General features: G+C 49.2%; 2 protein-coding genes across 2 annotated transcripts in view; both read left to right on the forward strand.

The window, feature by feature from the left end:
• The first annotated feature begins 684 nt into the window (after positions 1 to 684).
• Positions 685 to 16728, forward strand: LOC309336908 (uncharacterized protein). Its single transcript, XM_081853407.1, has 6 exons — positions 685 to 884; positions 3848 to 4400; positions 7358 to 7743; positions 11045 to 11205; positions 13307 to 13439; positions 16128 to 16728. The coding sequence occupies exons 1-6, from the start codon at positions 825 to 827 to the stop codon at positions 16314 to 16316; spliced, it is 1482 nt and encodes a 493-aa protein (XP_081709533.1). The 5' UTR covers positions 685 to 824; the 3' UTR covers positions 16317 to 16728.
• Positions 16729 to 16994: 266 nt separating this feature from the next.
• Positions 16995 to 24401, forward strand: part of KLHDC8B (kelch domain containing 8B) — a 52052-nt gene continuing 44645 nt past the window's right edge. Inside the window, exon 1 of the mRNA XM_081853755.1 lies at positions 16995 to 17132. The gene's annotated coding sequence lies outside the window, so the exon portion shown is untranslated. The remainder of the gene's footprint in view (positions 17133 to 24401) is intronic.

The raw sequence follows: 24401 nt of genomic DNA on the forward strand, positions 1-24401 counted from the left end.
GTTCATTCCAACTGATTTCCTTCCGGAGATCTTGCATTTAGTAGTGTTGTCATGTTTAACAATTGGTTTGTTGGATCAATCCATTTAAAAATATTTGTCTAAACTAGCCTTTCTCAACCGGTAGGTCCCCAGATGTTGTTGAACTACGACTCCCATCACCCCTAGCTAGCAAGGCCAGAGCTTAGGGATGATGGGAGTTGTAGTCCAACAACATCTTGGAACCCACAGATGCTCCCGATGAATAGGGGCTCTTCTGGTGGTGAGGCATGCTGTTTTTGAACGTTCCCTTTTGTTCAAACACCTCCCTGCAAATAGAAAGCTAGCACCACAGCAAGAAGCAATTTAAAACCAGAAATGTTTGTGCGTGATGGGCTAGCTTTCTGTTTGCAGGGGGTTCACAAACAAATATGCGAGTGGTGATTAAAAACGCACATCTCCCTACCAAAGTGGAGCGGTGTCTTTCCCCTTTTTCTTAAGTCTTTTTATTATTTCGTTTAAGTGGAGCGGTATTAATAATAATAATAATAATAATAATTTATTATTTATACCCCCGCCCATCTGGCTAGGTTTCCTCAATCCGCTGCACACGTGTAAAACCAAGCGTCGTTTCTTTCTTACAAGACTCGCAACGTGCCCGTGCCAAAGCCAACGCAGCAGCCACTCGAATGGCAAAAACCAACCAGCCACAATGAACAGCAGTCGGCAAACTTGAGCGGAAAACGGAGTCCGGTCGCCAGGGGGCGCCGCAGCCTCCGTAAGCGCAACGAGGAAACGCAAAAGGGGAGGAAGAGGCGTCTCTAGGCGCCGAGCGAAAAAAAACCTCTATGGTTACATGCCGGAGGCGGCGGAGCGGAAGTGGGACGCCGGGCAGCGGCGGTATCTTGGTAACGGTGGAGAAGAAGGGGCGGGTGGGGGAGGGGGAGCGCTGCTGGTGGGGATGGCGGTTGTTGGCGGTGCCTGTCGGGACTGGGTCACGTGGCTGGATCAGGGCTGGGAAGGAGGAGGGGGAAGGGCGCCCCTCGCCCGCCCCTCGCCCTCTCACCAGAGGTCCCATGGGAGAGGACGAGCCTCATGGACCCACTTGGGGGTCCGGGGCTGGGTGTGGAGAGAGGGTCCCTGGGGCGAGGGATCCTGTGATGGTGGCTAAGAGGGGGATGCCATGAGAGGGTTAGAGGCAGTTAAGGTCAGGCTGGAGGAAATGAGAAGCTTAAGAAAACTGCTGCCATGCCTGAGGGGTAGCTCAGCTGGCAGGGCATGAGACACACTCACTCACTCTCTATGTAATTAAGGTGATTTCAGTTAAAAGAAATCAAGTGATACAGGAGAAAAGAAGGAAAAGTGAGAGGGAGAAAAACAACAAGATACATATAAAAGCGAAAATATGCGCACACACAAATGGCAATATACGATATTCCCATACATTACAGTGGTACCTCGGGTTACATACGCTTCAGGTTACAGACTCCGCTAACCCAGAAATAGTACCGCGGGTTAAGAACTTTGCTTCAGGATGAGAACAGGATGCCCCGGCGTCGTGGCAGCAGCAGGAGGCCCCATTAGCTAAAGTGGTGCTTCAGGTTAAGAACAGTTTCAGGTTAAGAATGGACCTCCGGAATGAATTAAGTACTTAACCCGAGGTACCACTGTATTGTATAAATTTGTATAGTGTTATTAAGAGCATGAGATTCTTAATCTCAGGGTTGGGGGTTCGAGCCACATGTTGGACAACAAGGTTCCTGCATTGTAGGTGGTTGGGCTAGATGACCCTTGTGGTCCCTTCCAGCTCTGCAAATCTATGATTCTGTGACTTGTGTGGGCTGACCGGCGGGACTCCCCAAACTGGTAATCGCCAGCCTTGCAGTACGGGTTTACCCTGCTCCAGATCCGCTCAGCTGTGTTCGGTGAGCTTTATTCCCACGTTAGGGTGTGTACATGAAAGAAGGCAGCCTTAGGGTTCAGGAGCTGGCTTGAAAGCAACAAGTGCCGTTAACCACAGCGGAACTGCTGGCCAGCCTTGCGCAAGTCTGGTTAATTTGCTTGGTTTTTAAGCTAAGGCGGGTTTGTGTAGGAGTAAAGAACAGAGTAGAATATTTAGCTTCTGATTCTTGCAAGAAAATATTTGGTGGTTCTGTTTTGCCTTTGATGTGGAATAACAGTCCTCCTTACATATTGTATGAAATGTATTTGCCAGAGGTGGAAATACAGAGTTGCATTGCCTTTTTTGGATCAGACCAAAGATCAAGTCCTTTCCAACTGGCTATCTTGTTTTGCTTTTGGAAAACTGAGAAGCAGGAAGAATGGGAAGTAGACTCCCCATTGTCTCCTGCACATGGTGATCAGAAATACACACAGAGAAGATCTCTGAACATTCTTGCATACAAATGTGCCCTGAATGCTGAGGTTCCATGTTAAATTGTGGCGAGTAGTAGACTCTGAGTGGTAGACTCTACCTTCATATGTTTGGCAGCAGCTAATCCCTTTTTTTAAGAACCTCTCTCTCTGCTAATTGTTTTCCACACATCTTGTGACAATGATTTGTCTAAGTTCAGTTATGCAAAGTTCTTCCTTTTGTTTGTGAGCAGGTGGCTATGGAATGTCTGCAAGCTGTTGCTTATGGTTGTCTGCTTATGTGGGACAGACCAACACATCAGGTAGGAGAGGAAACAGATGAGCAAGGTATGGTGGGAATTAGTGGTTGGGCAGTTTGAAAGAGGGACATAAAGAACCGTAGGAGAAAGATCAGGTGAATCTAAGGTGCTGGGTGTATCCTGGTCAGGCCTGTGCTGGAGTCTCTGCGGTGTTCTAGTTCCAGAATTGACAGCATCTGGTGGGTAAAGCGTTGGATTCAGCTTGACAGACGAGAAACCCTATTTATTTTAGTGAATAGATAAGGGAGTAGGTTGCATGTGTGATCTAAAAAACCATGTGAGAGGACGGCCATTTCTCAATGGCAGAGCATGTGTTTTGAGTGCAGAAGTTTCCAGATTCAGTCCCCAGCATCTCCAGGGTGAGCTGGGAATTGCTTCTGTCTGAAAACCTTGGGAAGCCACCACCAGTCATTGTTGATCATCTCAAGCTAGAAGGAGAAATTGTCTGACTTGGGTATAAGGCAGCTTCCTATGTTCTTTCCTAAAACTAGAGTTCAGAACCAGCTCAGTTATTGATCAGTTAGAGGCAGGTTTCTATAAATGCAAATCTATCAATGCACCTTCTTCCCGTTTTCTTCTCACTCATGCAAACCTTAGGAAGTCAATACACTTTCTCCACACTATGATAGCTTTGCTAAATTGGTGGATTGGCTTTCGCTGGGGTGGTCTGGAGAAAGTAAACTTTTTTTCTGTTTCAGTCACCCATCTATAAAAAGAAATGGCACAAATTAGCTCAGAAGATATTGAGGGTGCAGATTATGAAGTAGATTATGAAGAGCACACTGTTTTATTCCCACAGTGCCTTAGTCTCAACAATTCACCATGCTGAGCAGTAGAATGTCCATGTAGGTGGGCTTTATAGCTGAGTGAACCTGCATCTAATTATACAGTGGTACCTCAGGTTAAGAACTTAATTCGTTCTGGAGGTCTGTTCTTAACCTGAAACTGTTCTTAACCTGAAGCACCACTTTAGCTAATGGGGCCTCCTGCTGCCGCCACGCCACCACTGCATGATTTCTGTTCTCATCCTGAAGCAAAGTTTTTAACCCGAGGTACTATTTCTGGGTTAGCGGAGTCTGTACCCTGAAGCGTATGTAACCTGAAGTGTATGTAACCCGAGGTACCACTGTATAAGCTTCTGCTTCACATTGAATGACATAGGGGGAAATAGTGACTATTTACTCTTCTTCTCCATACAGTTGAGCCTGAGGCGGCATCTCCCTCCTAATTCATCCCAGCCCATGAGTGACCCAGCAGCTTCAAGGGAGAGAGATCTCTCTGGCAGCTGCACTGCAGGAGATGATATTTCCAACACGGATCCGAGCGATTTGAAACCCAAGCTGATGACCATATGTACAGAGATGGCTCCTGGAATAGTTGGCACACAGTCCGTCTCCAGTAGTTCCAGCTTGATGAAAAGAAAATCTTGTTCTGAGACTGATGGTCTTGGGAATGGTGTGAGAAATTCTGGAGAGGAGGACCAGGTCGCCAATCTTAGCAGTGCAGAAGGGCAACGTGGCCAGTCTGCCCAAAGAGAAGAAGATGAAGAAATGGACTGCCAGCAGCCAAGAACTACCACCAGCTTAGTCCCTCTTTCCGGGGTGATCTTAAGCCCTAAGAAACGGAAGCTGGTTCTACACATAGACTTAAACAACACTATCGTAGTGTCTGATGCTGTCACTGGTCAGGACCCCAGAGCTGCTCTCAACTATTTCCTGAGTACTGTCACCTGGGGGAAAATCGACCCAACAGGTAAGACCATGTGAGCAGCTGAAATCTCAGTTCCTGTGACATAAAACTTAAGTTCAATGGCTGGATGAAACTGCAAGAAATAATAATTGCTTGGTTTTGTTTTAATCATTTCTGATTTTCAGGATAGGTGATGCAGAGAGAAACAGTATGGCCAAGGCAGTGGCGTAGCGTGGGTTGTCAGCACCCGGGGCAAGGCAAGTAATTTGCGCCCCCTAACCCGGGGCAAGGCAAGTAATTTGCGCCCCCTAACCCGGGGCAAGGCAAGTAATTTGCGCCCCTAACCCCTAATCTGCCGTCGCTGCCAGCTTCTTCTTGCTGCTGCCTGGGCTGGGGTATTTACGGTAAGGTAGCCACGGCGGCGGCGGCGGGTCCGTGTCAGGTGATCTGAGGCGAGTTGCCGCTGGCGCTGCCGCCCAAACAACGCCACTTCCCGGAGGAGGAGGAGGGCAGAGAGGCGAGGAAAATGCAACATGGCCCAGCTGCTGCAGCAGCAGCAGCGGCGGGGCTGTGAGGAGGGGCTGCCTGCCGCGCGGGGACCGCGGCGAGCGCTGAGAGCCGCTGCCTGCCGGACGCCTTCAGCCCGGACGTGCGCACAGCTCGTCGGTTCTGCGAGACATGGGGCTCTGCTACAGCCTGCGCCCGAGGCTCTTCGGCGACTCTGGAGGCGGCGAGCGCGCCCCCCCCCCAGATGTTGCGCCCGGTGCGGCCAGCCCCCCCTGCACCCCCCATGCTACGCCACTGGGCCAAGGGGTGTGTAGAGAAGGAGGCAGAAGCCTGGGGGATAATTTAATGTAGGGCTAAGGAGATTGCTCTGTTAGCACAAGCATCTCTCCTTGTCTGATGGAGCAGTCTCCCCTCTCCTACCCCCATGTGCTGTTCTGTGGGGAGAAGGTGGGGCAGGAGGAAGCCCCCGTTGTGCTAATGCACATCTAGACATCTGAAGGCAGCCCTGTTCAGGGAAGTTTTTAATGTGTGACATTTTAATGTATTTTTAATCTTTGTTGGAAGCCGCCCAGAGTGGCTGGGGAAACCCAGGCAGATGGGCGGGGTACAAATAATAAATTATTATTATTACTATAGTGCAGTGATTCTCAAACTTTCTCTCTGGGCCATACTTTCAGAATAAAAATTTACACACACACCCTGTTTTTTAGATATTCAAAAAGTTCACAAGCAAACCACCAAAAACAAAAAATGACAACCCTCATCAGCTGTTGAAGAAAATAGTATTAATTTTATTTACAAATGCACTCCCAATTTTCTATTATTCTGCCTAACGCATTTTCAAGTATGATGTCCTGTTCGTCAGAGGCAGGTAGTGTCGCTTGTTGGGTTTCTTTTGTCTTTTAAGAGAGCCTTCCAGACGCATTATACATAATAATAGAAAATTGAGTGTTTTTGTAAATAAAAAAAGTTTTCTTCGGCTTCTTTTTATGATTGCCTTGGTTTCCCCCCACCTTGAGTTGGTACTGCCCTCTTTCTGGCAAGCTCCCAACCTGTACTCTGCATACCACAGAGGAAAAAGGGGTTGGACAGGGAGGTGGGAAGATGGGTTAAAAATGGACTGGAAGTAGCCACCCACCCTCTCATGACACCTCCACTTGCCCTCCCTCTCAGCATTAGCATTGGAAAGCAAACAGGGCAGTCCTGCCCATTGTATCTCATCCCAGGCTCAAGGCTAACTTGCCTACATCCTCGGCTTTTTGGATCTGGACCAAGAGACTACTAGCCTGGTGCTCTGCTGCAAGACAGCACCGTGTGCTATTATGCCGCCCACGAGCCAAATCTCCTTATAGATCAGGCTCTTTTGTTCTGCGCAAAGGGAACCTTATCAAAGGAGCTGTTGCATCCTGTATCTCTCCCAGGCACATTTACATATTGTTGGTCTCTTCAGAATTAGGTTAAAGCCGCCTGCCAACTCTCTCTCGCACACATGCGGGAGCACCGAGAAGTTAAAATTAACATGTACTTGGCTAAGCTGTTTGACTTCAGGTGCCCTCTGTCTGAACTGTTGCCACTTGCATGAGAGATTTGTATTCTACTTCACTGCGCATTGTTCTCTTCCTTCCACCAGCCCCCCACTTTTTTTAAAAAAAGGTATTCAATAAAAGGCTGTTGCGGAACCATGGAAGCAGCCTTTGTCAACCTGGTGCCCTCCAGATGTTTGGACTCCCAATTCCCATTAGGTAGGATGTGCTAGCTTGGGTCGATGAGCATCGTAGACTAAAACATCTGGAGGGCACCAGGCTGGCACAGGTTGCTGTAAAGGAGGTCCTTATTTAGGGCACTCTACACGCTGAGCTCTGTGCATTCTAGACACTGGCAGTGGCATTCCAGGTTTTCGTGCAGAGAGTCTTTCCCAGTCAAACTCTGAGATTCTGCGGGAGGGGAGAGTGCTCTTGTACTCGAATCCTGCACCTGGTTGGCCACTGTGAGAACAGGATGCTGGACCAAGGGGGCCATTGGCCTGATCCAGTAGGCTCTTAATTTCCTGTGAGATGCTGGTGCCTTCTGCATTCAAAGCAGGTGTTTTGTTGTTTTGTTGGCAAGCTCTGTTCCCTTCCCAGGCTTCGAGTTGGCTTTGAAGGTGAAAGTGAACTTGTGCTGGGACTTACGGCCCAGGACAGAGTGTGAGCCCATCAATGGAAGAGAGAGAGATAGTTCCTCCTTCCTTTAGACCCTAAACCATGGGTAGGCAAACTAAGGCCTGGGGGCCGGATCCAGCCCAATCGCCTTCTAAATCTGGCCCAGGAATCAGCTTGTTTTTACATGAGTAGAATGTATGCTTTTATTTAAAATGCATCTCTGGGTTATTTGTGGGGCATAGGAATTTGTTCATTTTTTCTTCAAAATATAGTCCGGCCCCCCACAAGGTCTGAGGGACAGTGGACTGGCCCCCTGCTGAAAAAGTTTGCTGACCCCTGCCCTCAACTCACCTCCTTCCTCTTTCCTTCCAGGCAAGTGGCAGTGGCTGAGCGAGTCCCCCTCGTTGCTCCCTCCCTGCCCGGGTGCCGTGAGTTTTTACTCCCAGTACGGCCGCAACACCCGATTCACGGACACGCCCCCCGGGTGGAAGTTCTGCGATCTCCACAAGCGCCACCTGCAGCTTCTGCAGTGGCAGGGGCAGCCTCACCCGCTGCTCTCCATCCCCGGCCAGCGGGGCAAGCGCTACCACTTGGTGCTGCCTTCCTTCTTCCGCCTCTTGGAGAGCCTCCGCCGAGAAGGGAGGCACTTTGCCGTCGTCTTCCGCACCTTTGGCACGGACTTGGCTCGTGTCCTGAAGGCGGTGCGCTGCGCCCTGGAGGGGGAGCACCCCCACTTCCCTGCGCTGCGGGACGTCTCGGTGAGTGGGCAGAAAACGAGCGCCCTGGGACAGTCTCCCTTGGGAGGCTGTGGACGCTCCTTCCTTGGAGGTTTTTAAGCATCTGCTATGGACATTTTAGGGACGCGGGTGGTGCTGTGGGTTAAACCACAGAGCCTAGGACTTGCTGATCAGAAGGTCGGCAGTTCGAATCCCCGCGATGGGGTGAGCTCCCGTTGCTCGGTCCCTGCTCCTGCCCACCTAGCAGTTCGAAAGCATGTCAAGTGCAAGTAGATAAATAGGTACCACTCCGGCGGGAAGGTAAACGGCGTTTCCGTGCGCTGCACTGGTTCACCAGAAGCGGCTTAGTCATGCTGACCACATGACCCGGAAGCTGTTTGCCGGCTCCCTCGGCCAATAAAGCGAGATGAGCACCGCAACCCCAGAGTCAGCCACGATTGGACCTAATGGTCAAGGGTCCTTTATGGACATTTTAGATTCTGCATTGCAGGGGGTTGGACTAGGTGATGCTTGGGGTCCTTTATAACTCAACAGTTCTATGATTCTATGGGTTCCTCCATTGCTTTTGCTGCTTTAGTCACAACTTGCCTTTTCCACAAGCCCAGCAAGCTTGGCTGAGGCTCTTTGATCCCAGTGCCTTCTGCTTTTCTGGTTTGTTCAGTTTTCTAGATGCCCTTCCGCTGAAGACACTTTTTTATTTATTGCCTTTGTATCCCACCAAGGAGCTCAAGGTGGCATACTTGGTTCTCCCCATCCTCCTTTATCCCTACAACAACCCTGTGAGGTAGGTTAGCCTCAGAGGCAGTGAGTGGCCCAAGGCCACCCAGTGAGCTTCATGGCTGAGTGGGGATTTGAACCCTGGTCTCCCAGGTCCCAGCCTTCCATGCAGCCTCTGTTGGCATCCTATGAGATGCAGGTTGAGACTACCTGATTCTACACCCCTTAAGGGGAGTGAAAGGCAGGATATCAAGTCCAAACTACTACTACTACTACTACTACTACTACTCTTCTTCTTCTTCTTCTTCTTCTTCTTCTTCTTCTTCTTCTTCTTCTTCTTCTTCCCTCCTCTAGGAAATCCTGCCAAGCTCACAGCTGATTGCTTCCTCTCTCTGAAGGGTAGGCAGCCAAAATTAAATCCGGCATTATTTAATTAGGCTGCCTGATAAGAAATGAATATAATACTGGAGGTGTGGAGCTTTGGATTTGATAGGGACTCTCCTTTGCGCTTTGGGGACCAAGGCTGCCAACATTGTACATTGCAATATCTTGTTTGAAAGTGAAGAATCCTGGTGGCTTTGCTGGAATCCTGGAGGAATTCAGCTTTCATTGAAAATAGCAGGTTTTTGGTCTCTGTACTTCCAAAGTGAAGCTTCTGAATAATGGGCTAAATATTCAGGAATGGGGGAAAGCCTGGTTATGACTTAAATGATCTTGAGGTGGTCTGTTTATAGATTGCAGAGCTTCCTGTGCCCTTGCTATGGGCCCCTGTACCTACCTTTCCATTCTTAAGCACCTGTGCATCCTCCATTTGCCACATTTCTCTGAATCCTAGGCCCTATTTCATTTAGCTAGGTTTGTGAGCATGGGGCCGTTAAGAATTATGAGGGGTAGAGCACTGCAGACTTTAGCTTGTACTCCTTGTGCTGCTTGGGGCACTTAATGTTCCCATTTTACAGATGAGAAACTGAAGCAAACAACAATGAGCTTGCCAAGATTGTGACTAAGGCGGCATTTGATTGAAGTCCAAAACACTGTCCACAAGATTGGACCGTGCTGGCTCTCTGCTTAGACAGAAGGCATTTGATGCATGAAAAGAGACAAATTCTGCCATCCGTTGATGCTTAGTGGCATTTGAGAGGACCAAATAAATATTTTGACACCGCTAAAGCCTTCCTTTATAATTGGAATTAAATGTGAGTAAATTTCAGTGTTGTTAAGGACTGAACTTTTGCCACATTCATCAGTTCTGGTGCACTGCCAGCTGCCAAGAGAATTCAGCTATGGCAACCTTTGTGATCTGTTAGGGGATGTTTGATGGTAATGCAATTGTATTTATTACTTAATGTATTACATTTCTATCTCACCATTCCTCCATTGCGCTCAGGGGGCGATCCCATTTTCATACTTGTGAGGTAGGTTCGGCTAATGGTGAGGGACCGGCCCAAAGCTGCCCTGTGTAAATTTCATGACTGAGTGGACATTTCCACCCAGATCTCTGCAATAGAGTTTGCTGTCCATTATACTGCGTGGGTTCTCCAGCTGTTGCAGTTGAGATCCATACCCAGGAACAGTATTTCTGTCAGGATCAGATATTGGTAGCACACAACAGGCTGTTGTTCTTATTCCCTACTTCCCAGAGGCATCTGGCTATGGAAAAGGGAATTCTAAAGACCGCTTGGCCCTTACATCCATTTCAGCTCCAGGTTTAACATGCAACACTGCTTGATGTGAGCAGAACATTCATACGCAAGTCGAGAAAGTTTCTGCTGGTCACATGGAAGTAGCCCAGCCGAGTGCCCAGTGTTGTTGAACGCCAACTCGTGGCATCCTGAGAGCCAGTGTGGTGTAGTGGTTAAGAGTGGTAGTCTCGTAATCTGGTGAACCGGGTTCGCTTCCCTGCTCCTCCACATGCAGCTGCTGGGTGACCTTGGGCCAGTCACACTTCTCTGAAGTCTCTCAGCCTCACTCACCTCCCAGAGTGTTTGTTGTGGGGGAGGAAGGGAAAGGAGAATGTTTGCCGCTTTGAGACTCCTTTGGGTAGTGATAAAGTGGGATATCAAATCCAAACTCTTGGGCAAATTGGTGGGGGCTGATGGGAGTTGTAGTCCAAAACAGGGGCAGAGCACTAGGTTGGGGAAGGCTGAAGGAGGCTTTAATCCATTTGGTGGGACAGCCCCCTTCTGCATCCAGGTGGGGCGATGCCCCAGGGGCGGAGCTACCTGCCCTGGCACCTGGGGCAGGGGCGGGGCTAGGGCTAGCCGCCTGCACAGCAAGCGTTGGGGTGGCGGTGCCATTAGCCGCCCTCAGCAGCGTCGTCCCTAGCAGCCCGCCGCCTGCACAGCGAGCGGGGGTGGGTGGTGCTGCAATGTCACCCGCCCTCACGGCTGGCACCCGGTGCGCACTGCACCCCCCACACCCGCCTTCCTCCGCCAGTGCAACGCCCTTGATCCTCAGGTCCAGTTCAGGGTGATTCCTCTTCTCAGTGCACACAATGCTCTGCTTTGATGACCTCAAGTTTGCTGCTGAGAGCTTGACAGGAGAGTGATCTGTGTTTCATTTGCTTTTTTCACCCCTCCTCTGCCTCCCCGCTACGCTATGGCAGCTGCCGGTGGACGTCAGTCCTGGAACGATACGTTGCAGCAATCGAAAAGTGGTGTTGACGCAGGGAGCAGGGCGGCTCTCCAGTGAAGATGGCAACAGGAAACTGTACCTCTACTTCAGCTCCAGGGAAGGCCTTTGTGGCTTCCAGGATCACTTTGACTGGTGAGGAATAAGAATGGCGGCTTGCTTCTTAGCCTGTGGCGACTGATGTGCTTTTACTTAGGGTGATGTCGGTGCTTCGTTTATAGTGGCTTTCAAAAAAACCCCAGCTTGGCCAGACTTTTTTAATTGGCCAGACTTTTTTAATTGCCACACCAGCACACAAATTTATTGTGTCCTGGCCTCATGTGACAGTTGCTTCTGAGCCAGGCAAATGACTGTGGTCTAAAACAGCCTTCCCAATGTGGCGCCCCGTCTCCCAATGCTGTTGAACTATAACTCCCATTATCTCTGATAATCCTGGCTGGGACTGTGGGGGTTGTCATCCGGAACAGTTGTAGAGCATCAGGTAGGGGACTGCTGGTATAAATTAGGGTATGTTTGAGCGTCCAATGTTTTTAGAAGTTTTAATTGCATTAGTATTGTAGGGCGGGTTTCAGCTAAGTTGCTGCATGCATGGATCAAGGTCCCCTTGTGCAATGGGACTCCCCCCCCCCACCTGTGCCCCTAAATCTGCTCTGGCAGGTTGGAGGAAAACCCAGAGCAGGTTTAAGGAGCATAGAGAAGTAGGGTTGGGGGGAAGTCTCAGTGCACAAGGAGACTTTTGTTGCATGCACACACTTAGCGCTTAGTTGAATTTTACCCAATACATTTGCCACTCTGGGCTCCTTTGGAGAAAGATGGTGGGTATAAATCCTAATAATAATGATAATGATGATGATGATGATGATGATAGGATTATTATTATTAAGAAGAAGAAGAAGAAGAAGAAAGAAAGTGATTCCTCCCTTTTCCCCTGTCTCCAGCCTGACATTCCTGCAGGGCTGAGACATGTTTGCTTGCCTCTTCCTTTCCTTTACCGCCAGGATAGAGAATCTGATGCTTTTGGACTCCAACTCCCATGATCCCTGATCAAAGGCCATGTTAAGTGGGCCTGATGGAAACTGTAGTCCAACGACGTCTGGAGGTCCATAGGTTTGCCACCTCTCCCTTACTGAGCTCACATCTGCCAAGATACCCAAGAGCAATTGTTTAAAATGCAAAGTCGCCATTGGTTCTTTAAGATCCACCTGGCTCTGCTGTGTTCTGCTGCTGAGATTAGGACTGAGGGCTCATCTTGTCCTGTACCAGTAAAAAAAATAAAAAAGGGAGAGGCAGGGAATGGACTGTGCTAAATCCAGGTAGTTCTATTGGGAGTAACACTCTTGTTTTGACATGCAGCCTGAGCCACCGGAAGCTTTGAGCAAACCTGTTAGTTTTGTGATCTAGAAAAGATGGACTCTTGGGCCATCTGGAAATGTAGCCAGCCACAACCCAGTTGTAATACTTGAGCACAACCCAGTTGTAATACTTGAGCATCTATTTGTTTTGAGTACTGGAAGGCTTGCCTGCCTAAGCCCTTCCTGCAGCCTTTTCTGGGTTCTGTTCTGTGGTACATGGAGCACAAACAGCTGCTATTGCATGGGAAGTCCTGCACTGAGAATTATGCATACCTATTTGCAGTTTCCCCTCCCATGCAGGGTCCTGTGGTGGTAGCCTAAGAAGCTTTTCAAATATGATTTTGAAGAAGCAGGTTTATTTTGCACAGGAGATTGGAAATGTTTTTGTATTCTCACAAGAGAGCTCTGAAATGAGAGGGAGGTTCCCGTGGTGAAGAGCTGGATCGTGAACAGCCAACGCAACTTCTATCCATCTTTTTTGGCTCTTAGTCCCTGTCCGCCATCGACCTGAACCTTTTCTTTTTTTATCATCTCATTCCTTGTCAAAAGTAATCTAAATCTTCTCAAATGCTGAACCGTGAAAGCAGAATAAATTGTGTAGGATAAGAATAGATGTATTAATTGAGTTGGCATTTGTATGCAGAAAGAATAGGCCAGCTTGACCCTTATGATCACTGCATGCAATACATTTCTTGCCTTCTCGTTTCCATTCGTTGCATTGGAGGGGACAAGGTGGGCTGGTGGGGTCTTTGCTAAGATTCATTACAGACTCTCGCTTCAGCAACCTAGGAAAAATCCCCATAGAAGTTCTGATCCCCTCTCTCTCTCTCTCTCTCTCTCTCTCTCTCTCTCTCTGTGTGTGTGTGTGTGTGTGTGTGTTCCAGGTGGGCCAGGAACCAGTTCTCCAGCCGAGGAGGGAAGCCCCTTTGGATTGACCCTCACGACACAAGCACCCACCATATCTGTATCGATGACAACATTCGCCTGAACGATGCCGACACCATCATCCACCCTCGGGTATCGTTGCCATGGATCGTTGCTCTAAAATATTCCAGTGTAGAAACAAACAAAAACCACCCCGCTTATCAGATCATATCCTCTTTATAATTCTCTTATCCTCACGACAACCCTGGGAGGTGGGCTAGACTGGGCCGGTGAAGGATTGTGGCCAGAGCTTTGAGACAGAGCGAAGACATGCTCGTCTGACAGCCACCTCTGAAACCCTGTGCTGCCCTTAGATGGCAGAGCTGCCTTCCAAACGCCTAGCTTGGTCAGGGGAAACCCTTGGGCAGCCCCAGAGGAGATGCAGAACAGGGTGGAAGGGATAAGCCAGCTGCCTGTTTAAACCACAGGTGAGTAGAGGAGACTTTGCTGGCACAGAACGGCAGGTGCGTGCTGCCTGCTCTTGCTGGTGTGAGTCATCCCCACTGCCTGCTGTAGCCCAGCATCCTGCCTCTGAGCGGTCTGAAGCTCATTCACAGCCCTCGGTGCTTAAAGGGCAGCTTCCCCAGAGGAGCATGCTCAGAAGTGAGATTCTGGGGAGAGGAGTGGGAAGGATCTGGCCATTGTGGCAGCTCTCTTTGTGCATGACTGAGAGTGTGCCCTCCCAAGAGGAGGAGAGGGCATGGGAGGGAATGCACTGGCACCGGCTGGGCTGGCAGAATGAGGAATGGCTGGGCAGGAAAGGTTAATTGGTTCCTGCTGGAGTCCAGTCATGACAATGGCCTCCTGGGGTTCTCTGCTGCGCATGGGAAGGGATGCTATCTGCCCCTCCGTTTTGGAAATAAAGGAAGTTTCCTTCCTTTGCATTCAGTACTTAATAGCCGATCAGTTAACGCAAAGAGCTCTTTGCACTAGAGGCGAGGAGCTCCCAGCACCGCCTCTGCCCTATCTGCAGAACGTTTGAGCCCCTGTTTTGCTGAGCAGGGCAGCAGTTCCTCATCCACCCCTGGCCGCATGACCCTGGGCCAAATTATATTTAGAGAGAACGCTGTGGAGGTGACCTTTGGCGCTTCTGCAAACTCCTGATCAAATCTGTTGGCTTCAGAGGCCAGTTGCAGGTCAGCCTCAATCCCGATCCCGCTTTTTCCTCTTCAGTGCATGGATCACATTCCTTTATTTCTGGCCGTTGCTATTTTTATCGCTGGTTTTATCGTCTGGGCTATTTCTGTTTTTATTGTGCAAGTTGCTTTGAGACACCTTAGTGTAAAAATGCGGCTGATAATAATGACTGTAATAACACAACGTGCTCCAGCTTGCTCTCCTCTGGCTATAGTTTTTTTGTCTGTTCTTTGCTTCCTGGAGGTTGCCTGCTAGATTCAGGGCAAGAGAGGGCTGCGACGCATTTCATAGCAGTGCAGAAGGGAGGACTGGGGGCCTGTGCATGTTTTCAGTCAAGGGCTCCGGCAGGAGAGGGGATGTCGGTCCAATTTCCCCTTCCGCAACCTGAAGCTCCTATAGATCGGGCCACTTTAGGTGCTGTTCAGTAAGGCCATGAACCAAGATTGAAGATTATACAGGGAACAACGTTCTGTGTTTTCCTTAAAGGTAAAGGTAAAGGGAGCCCTGACCATTAGGTCCAGTTATGACCGACTGGGGTTGTAGGGCTCATCTTGCTTTACTGGCCGAGGGAGCTGGCGTACAGCTTCCGGGTCATGTGGCCAGCATGACTAAGCCACTTCTGGCGAACCAGAACAGCGCACGGAAACGCTGTTTTTCTTCCTGCCGGAGCGGTACCTATTTATCCACTTGCACTTTGACGTGCTTTCGAACTGCTAGGTTGGCTAGGGACCAAGCAACTGGAGCTCACCCCATTGCGGGGATTCGAACCACCGACCTTCTGATCGGCAAATCCTAGGCTCTGTGGTTTAACCCACAGCGCCACCTGTGTCCTTTCCTTAGGAGTAGTCTATATGCAGATCAGGGCAGGAGAGGACACTGCTGCCACGCAAGCTGAGAGCCAATGCATTTGAAGGGCTTCACCATTCTGCATCTTCCACAAGGAGTGCTTTCAGGAAGAGTGGCTTGTATTGCTCTTTCCAGTGAGAAGGAACCCAAAGCAAGTTACTACAAAGTCGTCATCCCTCCCTGCCCTCCCATACGAGTTTGAGCCATAGCTTGCAGCATTCAGTCCCCAAAGGCCACTCTTGAGACCCCGGGACTTGAGCTGCTTGTGATGTATTTGTGGGGATGTTTGACACTCTCTTGACTGAATGCTTGCTGCAGGAAATAGTGTCCGAGAGCCCGAAAGTTCCCTTTCCCTGCTGTTGTCCTAGCCAGCCTCACTTTCTCATTCTGGAAGTCACAGGCTCTGTTCTGGAATTCCTTCCTCCGAACCCCTGATCATAGGCAGGTAGGCTCTTACTTCTTTGTATTGAGGGGGTGCCACTCTGCTCACGCTCAGTGGCATCCTCTGCCATTGCTACTTGTGTTCTAAAAGGCTTAATCTGTTTCCCGTTCCTTGGGCTGGACCGTCTCCAATTTTGTGGCATCCAGACTGTCTGGCTTCTGAAGAGAAGGGGCTTCTGGGCTACCCTTGAGGTCCAACACCTCTCTGTCTCACCCAAGGAGACATGTTGCCGCCCAGAGTAAAAGAGGAGAGGGGTGGGCTGGCTAGCAGCTTGTTCTTCTGTTGCCACCTTCTATGGGCTCCTCTGTCGCATCCACGGCCTCAAAATTTTGGCTTTCTCTTCTTTTACCCGGCAGGTGTTCACAGGGCGAGGAAGCAGCTGTCTCCGCACGGCCCCTACCTCCGAGCTGTACAACATCTGCCTGGTTCAAACAGACCTCCTGGAGGCCATTGCTGACCCTAGCTATTTCTGCCGCTGCATCCAACGCTGCGAGGAGAACTATGAGAGCTACCTGGCCAGTGCTGGGGGGAATTGTTGCACCTAAGTGGGGCTGACCTGCGGGAGAGTCTCCCCTCGTATACCGTGTGGAGTTCGCAAGAGGAGAATCTTCTATTTGGCGCCTCTCTCTGGGTGTTGGAGTTCCCACCAGAGTCGCTATCCTTACTTTCGCTTCCGGCTCAGAGCCCTGCGGGGGAAATTCTGCAAGCCCAGAAAGCAGGTTTTCTGGTGCTGTCTGAACCTGATCACCTGAACAGAGGCTTTCTTCCTGTTAATATTTATTCAGACGTAGGAGGAGGAGCTCATGGAGAGATGGCTGACCTGGGCGAACCTCTGTCTCAAAGCGCTTGCAGCTGGCCCGTGGGCCCTACCTCGCTGGTCTCAGTCATGGTGTGGAGAGAAACCGCTGGCCTGTTAACGCAGCCCATCTTTCTAAGCATTAAACTCCACTCCAGCTGCTTTTGTTTGTTTTTTGCCTGCGGCAGCGGCTAACCCCAACGCATAAAACCTGGTGCTAAGTGGGTTCCCGTGGGAGAGGTTCACGGGTTAAGGCTTTTTCCCCCTGGCACAGGTGAGCTTAAATGAGGTTCGGCAGCTTGTGAATTTCGCCCGTTTAGAGAATTGTTCATCTCTTCCCCGTTCATGAACAGGACAGCTGCGAGATCATCCAGCAGCCACACTCCAGAGCCTTTTGCCTTCAGAAACAAGGGCTTCGCTTGAAAGAAGCTGGTCCTCGTGATGCTGGGGGGACGTCCTAAGTCAGGGATGTGGAACCTGTGGTCCAGGGAAGGTTCCGTGGCTCAGCGGTAGAGAATCTGCTTTGCATTCAGAAGGTCCCAGGTTCAATCATCGACATCTCCAGGTAGGCCTCTAGAGACCCCTTTCTGAAATCCTGGAGAGCTTCTGCCAACCAGTGTGGGTAGACTGAGCTGGATGATGGACAGTCCGATTTGGCATTTTTGATTTGTTTTGTTTCTTCGTCGCTTTTCATTCAAATGAATCCCAAAGCAGTTTACACACAATATTCATTCATTCATTATTTTATTTATTTAACCGATCTTCATCAAGAGATCTTGGGGCGGTTCACAGAATAAAATAATAAATAAATAAATAAATAAATAAATAATAATATTATATAATATTATATATATAATAATAACATGATAGAATGTAATAGCCCATCAAAAATACAGCATAAAACATACGGGATAATTAACAGATCGCCAGTGAGGCAACACCGCTAACAGAGCAGCAACTGAAAAATAAGCTAAACATCACAATTAAAGCAAAAGTTGCACCATGTGATGAACAAGCAATACAGCCCTTATGAGCTATAAAACAATATTAACAACGAGGAGCATCTTGCCGATAGAGGCAAGTGGCGCGGGGCGCCGGGGCGCCAGGTTCTGGAGGGTGCCAGGGAAGAAGCGGAGGCTGGACGCACCGCCTCCTGGCATCAGCTTGCTGCCCTCGCCCACCTCGCTGAAGCAGTGCTGCACCCAGAGCCTGCACCTGTTCCCTGCCAGAGGAGCCGCCCTCCAGCTGCTGCCCGCCTCCTCCAACCCCGCAAAACTGCCAGCAAGGAAGGAGAGGGGGGGCATCAGAGGGATCTTTGCACCATGGATATACTTAAGACGGCCCTGTTAACAACATGAATAAAACAGCAGCCAAAAACACAAACTAAGCACTAAGTTCATGCACACCCCCTGCACACCCCAATGACTCATATCTACCACTGTTCAGCTCATTAAAACCCATATCCACATGACTCCTGTGGCAGCAACTCCCTTCTGAAAGCTCCTTGGGCTGGAGGTGGGGCAGCCCAGGTGAAACCAGCCATCTTTGTTGGCAAACAGAGTCTCTCTCCTCCGGAAGTAGTTCCCTTGCGAATGCTCCTAGAGCTGGACAGTGGGGCAGGTCAGGTGGAAAAAGCCATTGCCTGGTGGCCAACAGCGATTCTCTCTCTCCCTCTCTCACCTTACCTCATAAGGCAGCTTCCTGGTTTCCCATCAGCCCCAGTGAGCCTGGCCAATGGCCGGGGTGATAGATGTGCTCTAAGGGCAGTGGAGGGCCACATCTTTCCCATCTTTGCCTCAGTTCTGCTTGCCTGCTCTTCCTGTTGTATGGGAGGAGGGTTTTTCTTAACATTCAAGCAAGCAAAAAATAACCCGCACCCAAATCTTTATAGAACAGCGAGAGCACCCTTCTGGCTGCTGTAGCTCATTGTGGCGAGCTCTTGTGCTAGCAGGATTCCCGCCCCCCACCCCCCGCATAGAGGCTGGCTGTGCCTATTGTTCCTGCTGCCGCCTTTGCTGCTTGAAAGAGGAGTTTGACAGAATAGCTTTACCTCCCCAGCAGCAGGACACTGAGCCCAACTCCTTTGCCAGGCATTGGCAAGAAAGCTGGCGGAGGACCAGCTTGGGGAAGCTATTGTTCCTAGTTGGCTTCAAGTCTTTTCAGGTTGTATTCAACCCCCCCGCCCTTTGCTGAGCTGCTGAGCAAATGTAACATAAAGTGCGAAAGAGCCTTGAGAAAGCAGGAATGTTGCTCAGCTGAAGATTGTCCTGAAGGCAAGATCGTAGAATCTTGAAAGACCTACACTGGCTCCCAGTATGTTTCCGAGCACAGTTCAAAGTGTTGGTGCTGACCTTTAAAGCTCTAAACGGCCTCTGTCCAGTATACCTGAAGGAGCGTCTCCACCCCCATCGTTCTGCCCGGACACTGAGGTCCAGCTCTGAGGGCCTTCTGGCGGTTCCCTCCCTGCGAGAAGCGAAGTTACAGGGAACCAGGCAGAGGGCCTTCTAGGTAGTGGCGCCCGCCCTGTGGAACACCCTCCCACCAGATGTCAAAGGGAAAAATAACTACCAGACTTTTAGAAGACATCTGAAGGCAGCCCTGTTTAGGGAAGCTTTTAATGTTTAATATACTATTGTATTTTCATATTCTGTTGGAAGCCGCCCAGAGTGGCTGGGGAAACCAGATGGGCAGGGTATTATTATTATTAATAATAATAATAATAATAATAATAATAATAATAATTATTCTAGAGTTGGAAGGGACCCCAAGGGGCATCTAGTCCAACCCTCTGCAATGCAGGAATCTCAGCTGAAGCATCCGTGGCAGATGGCCACCCAGCCTCTGCTTAAAAACCTCCAAGGAAGGGGAGTCCACAACCTTCCCAGGGAGTCTGTTCCACTGTCAAACAGCTCTTACCAGCAGAAAGGTCTTCCTGATGCTGAGTCGGAATCTCTTCTTCCCTGTCGCCTGCATATGCCACAGAAGAGCTTCCAGCAGGCAGTTTCAAAGTTGGAACAGAAACCCCGTGGATTTTTCACAGACCAAACTAGCTCATTCCTTTTTATTAGGTCCTGCTACTATCTAGTGTATCCCTTTTTGACTGCCACAGACTTTTAGAAAGAGAAGCATCTCAAAATATATGTTAAATATGCAACTAAAGAAACTGCATGGGCACTAAGTGCTTTCTTGCATTTGCCTCTTGGAGGTGGTTGTTCTGTTCTGTTTTGTTTTACCTTTAAAAACTCACTGGATGGATTTGAGGAGGATACACTTATCCATGATGATTAGCCATACAGTGGTTCCTCGGGTTAAGAACTTGATTCGTTCCGGAGGTCCGTTCTTAACCTGAAACTGTTCTTAACCTGAGGTACCACTTTAGCGAATGGGGCCTCCTGCTGCCACCGTGCGTTTTCTGTTCTCATCCTGAAGCAAAGTTCTTAACCTGAGGTACTATTTCTGGGTTAGCGGAGTCTGTAAGCGCCTGTAACCTGAAGCGCCTGTAACCTGAGGTACCACTGTATTAGGTAAAAAAACATCCATATTCAGAGATGATGTACCCCCGGATATCGGGCCCTGCAGAAGTGCTGTTGCTTCCATGCTTCGCTCGTGCATATCTCAGCGGTATCTGCCAGGAGGGGATGCTGGTTTTGATGGATCCTCGCTTTGGTCCAGCTTGTTCCTTGGCCCTTTGGAAGAAGGGTGGGCCAGAGCCTGGGAAGAAGCCAACAAGTGTACTTTTCTGGGTGTCATTCCTGTTCATAATGCCTGGAGGAGAATGCAGTCAAGGGGTTGCCAAGGAAGCAGGGGGGAGGAGGTGACTTATTTAGTGCATAGGATTCAAGGTCTTGCTGGCAGAAGAGGTTCGTCAAGCAGGCAACAGACATAACCAATACGCTCCCTCCTAATGGTGTCTATGTAGATTGGAAAGCTTGGAGAACCAGCGTGATCCTAGGAAGATAGCTGCAGAAACAGCTCAGATTTCCACCTCGGTCCGATTTGGGCCCATCCACACCGAGGCTGGAAATATGGGTTGGTGGATCTATGCAAAGCGCAATGCGTGTTTTGATTCTTCTTCCAGCTTATAGGTGGACCAGTGCTTGCTGCATCACCTCCAGATCCCTTCTGCAGCAGCGCGGTGAGTGGCAGCTGGGCGTGAGGTGACCCACAGCAAGGGCCTCCCCACCAGCTGAAACCTAGGCAGGCTCCTGCTGTTGTGGGCAGGGCATCAGCTGCAAATGGAAATTAGTAATCTCCTGTCTCACAGGAGTATTCTGGAAATGCTTGAGGCTTTTGCAGGGCAGTTTGCGCCTTTAAAAAGTGTTATGCAAACTGTCCTCTCGGTGTGACTGATTCAAGGTGTTTGCCTCGCTCTTTTTGCCCCCAAAGATACCCAGAAGCGGCTCGCTACGTTGGCTGCTTTATCATCTGTTTCGAAACCGGTCTGAATGGGAAGATCCAGTGGCTTAATATTGCACAAGGGATGTGCTGGAGTGCGGGGGGAACTGCGCAGTTCCACTTGCCCCCCTTTGGCTGGGGGGCTGTCTTTGAAAGAAGGGGCTTGTGTGCCAGATGCAAAGCCCCTCCAAGCAGAGCGCTGCTCCTTCAGGAAGCATGTGGTCCTGTCCCTCCACCTGTTTCTCTGCCTGACAAGTGACTGACAGCTCTCTCCCCAAAGCCTCTCCTCATCAATTATGAATTCAGTTGCCATCGAGACTGAGGGATTAAGGCAGCTGGAGGCTTCGCTTTCGCAGCCTGCCGTGCAAGGAGGCACCTGTACAGAGCTGGCAGCCCTGCGGCTCTCGGGCAAGGAGGAGAATGCCGCGATTCTGCTGGGCTGCCATTTCTGAAGTGGCCCCTTGGCAAACAGACCCACTCATCTCCTAGCAGCGCCCGTGCCCAGATCGGATATTTCTTTTATTTCAAGGCCGATTAATCCCAAACAAGTACCGCTCTCCTGGCTCCACAATCTCAGCTGCTGCACACACAAGGCACTTTTAAGACAGGGCTAGCGACCATTTGTTTCTATGCCCAGGGTTGCTGGGTGTTTGAATACTGTTGGGGGGTGAAACCAAAGCTGTCAGTGAGAGCATACAGAACCCAAAGAGGGTGCCCCTTTTCTCTCTCTTGTACCCCCTTTTCTCTGTCTCACAAACATTTTCCACCCCCTTATCTCTCTCTCCAGCATCCCCTTTTCTTTTAATACGCACAAAACACCTTTTGAATGCTTGCTCAAAACCCGAGCTCTTGCTTTTAACCCACCCTTTTATATTCGTAACCCACATAGCGAGAGTCCATTTGCCCCCCCCCCTCCTTTCAATGTTACCTTGGTAATGGGAATTCTAAATGCTTTTAGGCTGCAGTCCAATACACCCCTGGGAGTAAGTCTCCCTCAGCTCAACGGAACTTACTTTTGAGTCGGCACGGATAGGATTGTACCGCTATCAGTTTTGAATGAAGACTTGGGTGCCGTCGTTATGCCAGATGTCACCTCGCATCATCCCATTTACTCCGGATGAAACAAGAAGAGGGACGTGCACACTCCTGTCCAGGCATAAACGTGCATCTAAAGGTTTTTTTCGTGTACAGAGCAGGGCAGGATCATTCCATTTTTTTTGAATTATGAATGTGTCATGGATTAACCCTGGGGCATTGTAAATTGTAGCACTTTCTTACATCTGGGATAACTCAGTCAGTAGAGCACAAGACTCTTATTCTCAGGGTTATGAGTTTGAGCCCCACTTTGGGCAAGAGATTCGTGCATTTGCAGGGGGGCTTCGACCAGATGACCCTCTTCATCCCTTCCAACTCTGCAGTTCTCTGATTCCCAGGAAGGCCAGCAGGAGCCATAGCCTTGTTTTTGAAGGCAGGCTTATTCAAGCACTCTATTGATCTGAGATATTTATGTTGAGCTTAACCAGGCATGGCCAAACTCGGCCCTCCAAATGTTTTGGGGCTACAGTTCCCATCATCCCTGACCACCTGTCCTGTTAGCAAGGGATGATGGGAGTTGTAGTCCCAAAACATCTGGAGGGCCAAGTTTGGCCATGCCTGGCTTAAGCATTTATAGTGGCCCTTTTATAAACGTTTACATTGGAAGTTTGTTCCTCGCGGCATTCGCTGTGTCAGGTTTCTGTCAAAAAAGAAAACGGGGGCAATCTTCTGGGGGGGGGGAAGTGACGCTGGTATGTGTACCCCCATCTCTGTATGCCCTTTTAGATCCAATAAGTATGGGCCCTGTCCCTTTCTCCTTACCCATCTCTCATCTTGGGAGTTAATCCTCCATTTTTGCCCTTTGTGTCTGAGCATCAGTCCAGGACTTCGCTCCTCCACGCAGTGCAATAAGCAGCTTCTGTTGCACAGATTGCATCTCATTTGCTTGCCAAAGCTATTTGCCCTTGCTGCCCAAACTCATTTTGGACAAGGTAATTGGTGTTCAGGGTGAAATCATGCAGATTATATGTTGGGGAGCCAAATGAACCTTGCAAATCAATAATGTTTATGTCAATTTTCTGCAAACTTCCCTTGCAGTATACTGTGTACAATCATAAGACTTGCTAACTTCTCTGCAGGACTACTGTGTCTTTAAATAGTATATACAAGAGGAGGGAGTTTTAATAGGCACAGATTTTCCAGTCATGATCTTGCAATGGTGGGAATAGTTGCTTTTCTCCCCCACCCCCAAAGCCTCCAATTATCTCGCTAAAGGCCAGGGTGCCCTGTTTCGTTCTGAAGATGACTGTAGGATATGAGTTGCCACTCAAGACATAGGAGTTCTGACCCTTTCATATATAGTGTTGCCAAATTAGTTTCCTAGCAGGCAGTTGTGCATGGAGACAAAAGGTTTCACCTGTGATATTTTTGCATTTTGAAAGCCCAGGAGCCTTTAAAAAAAAAAGTTGGGTCCAGTTTGAACAGAACTACCTTTTGCACATGACATCTAATCTTCGGTGTTATCCTTGTCAGAACATTCTACAACTGTTCATCTGTTGCAAACACAAGAGGAAAGCATCTTGCACCAGTTTAATGACTGCCACGGAAGCTGCCGTGACTTTTGAAAGCTGTAACTTACTTCATCAAGTGTAAATCTACTTGTCATGTTTATGGAAATAAGGTTTGAAAGATGGTGACAAAGTATACACAAATGCTTTAAAAGCACAGATCTATTAAGTTATTAAAATGTCAATTCTAATTGGTTTGGAGTTCTGGGGTTTTTTTAAAGACTCGAGTGGTGCTTTTTATACTTTAATTCATGCACGAAATCTTTTCCTCCAAGATGTGAAGGTGGCCACCAGTTTATAAGACTTAAAAAAAAAAAAAAATTAAGACAACTTCATGGAGGAAAGGACTACCAAGGCTACTAACCACGACAAGTAAAAAAAACAAAAACACTTCCATGTATACGAGCAGTATATCTGTGATTACCCACATGCTAGGGACTAGCAACAGGAGTCTGACCAAACTGCGGGAGGCAGTGGAAGACAGGAGTGCCTGGTGTGCTCTGGTCCATAGGGTCATGAAGAGTCGGACACGACTAAACGACTAAACAACAACAACAAGCAACAGGAGATGCATACAAGCTTAATGCACTGCTTGTGAAGTCCCAGGCTGGCTGGAAGCAGGTGGACAAAATCTTGTGTTCTTACATACAATGTGGCTTATGATTCCAGACTAATATTGCATAATAAATCCAATATGTCCAACATCTCTGGCTTATTGTACATCACATTCATGCAAACGGTGCACAAGGTAGGTTCATTGCCTGTCCCCTAAATGAACAAATTAGCTGCAGCCTTCTCACTAATTATGCATTTCGAGTGAGGCACTCAGTCCTGAG

This window comes from Podarcis erhardii, assembly GCF_964252035.2.
Source record: "Podarcis erhardii genome assembly, chromosome: 2".
Lineage (NCBI taxonomy): Eukaryota > Metazoa > Chordata > Lepidosauria > Squamata > Lacertidae > Podarcis > Podarcis erhardii.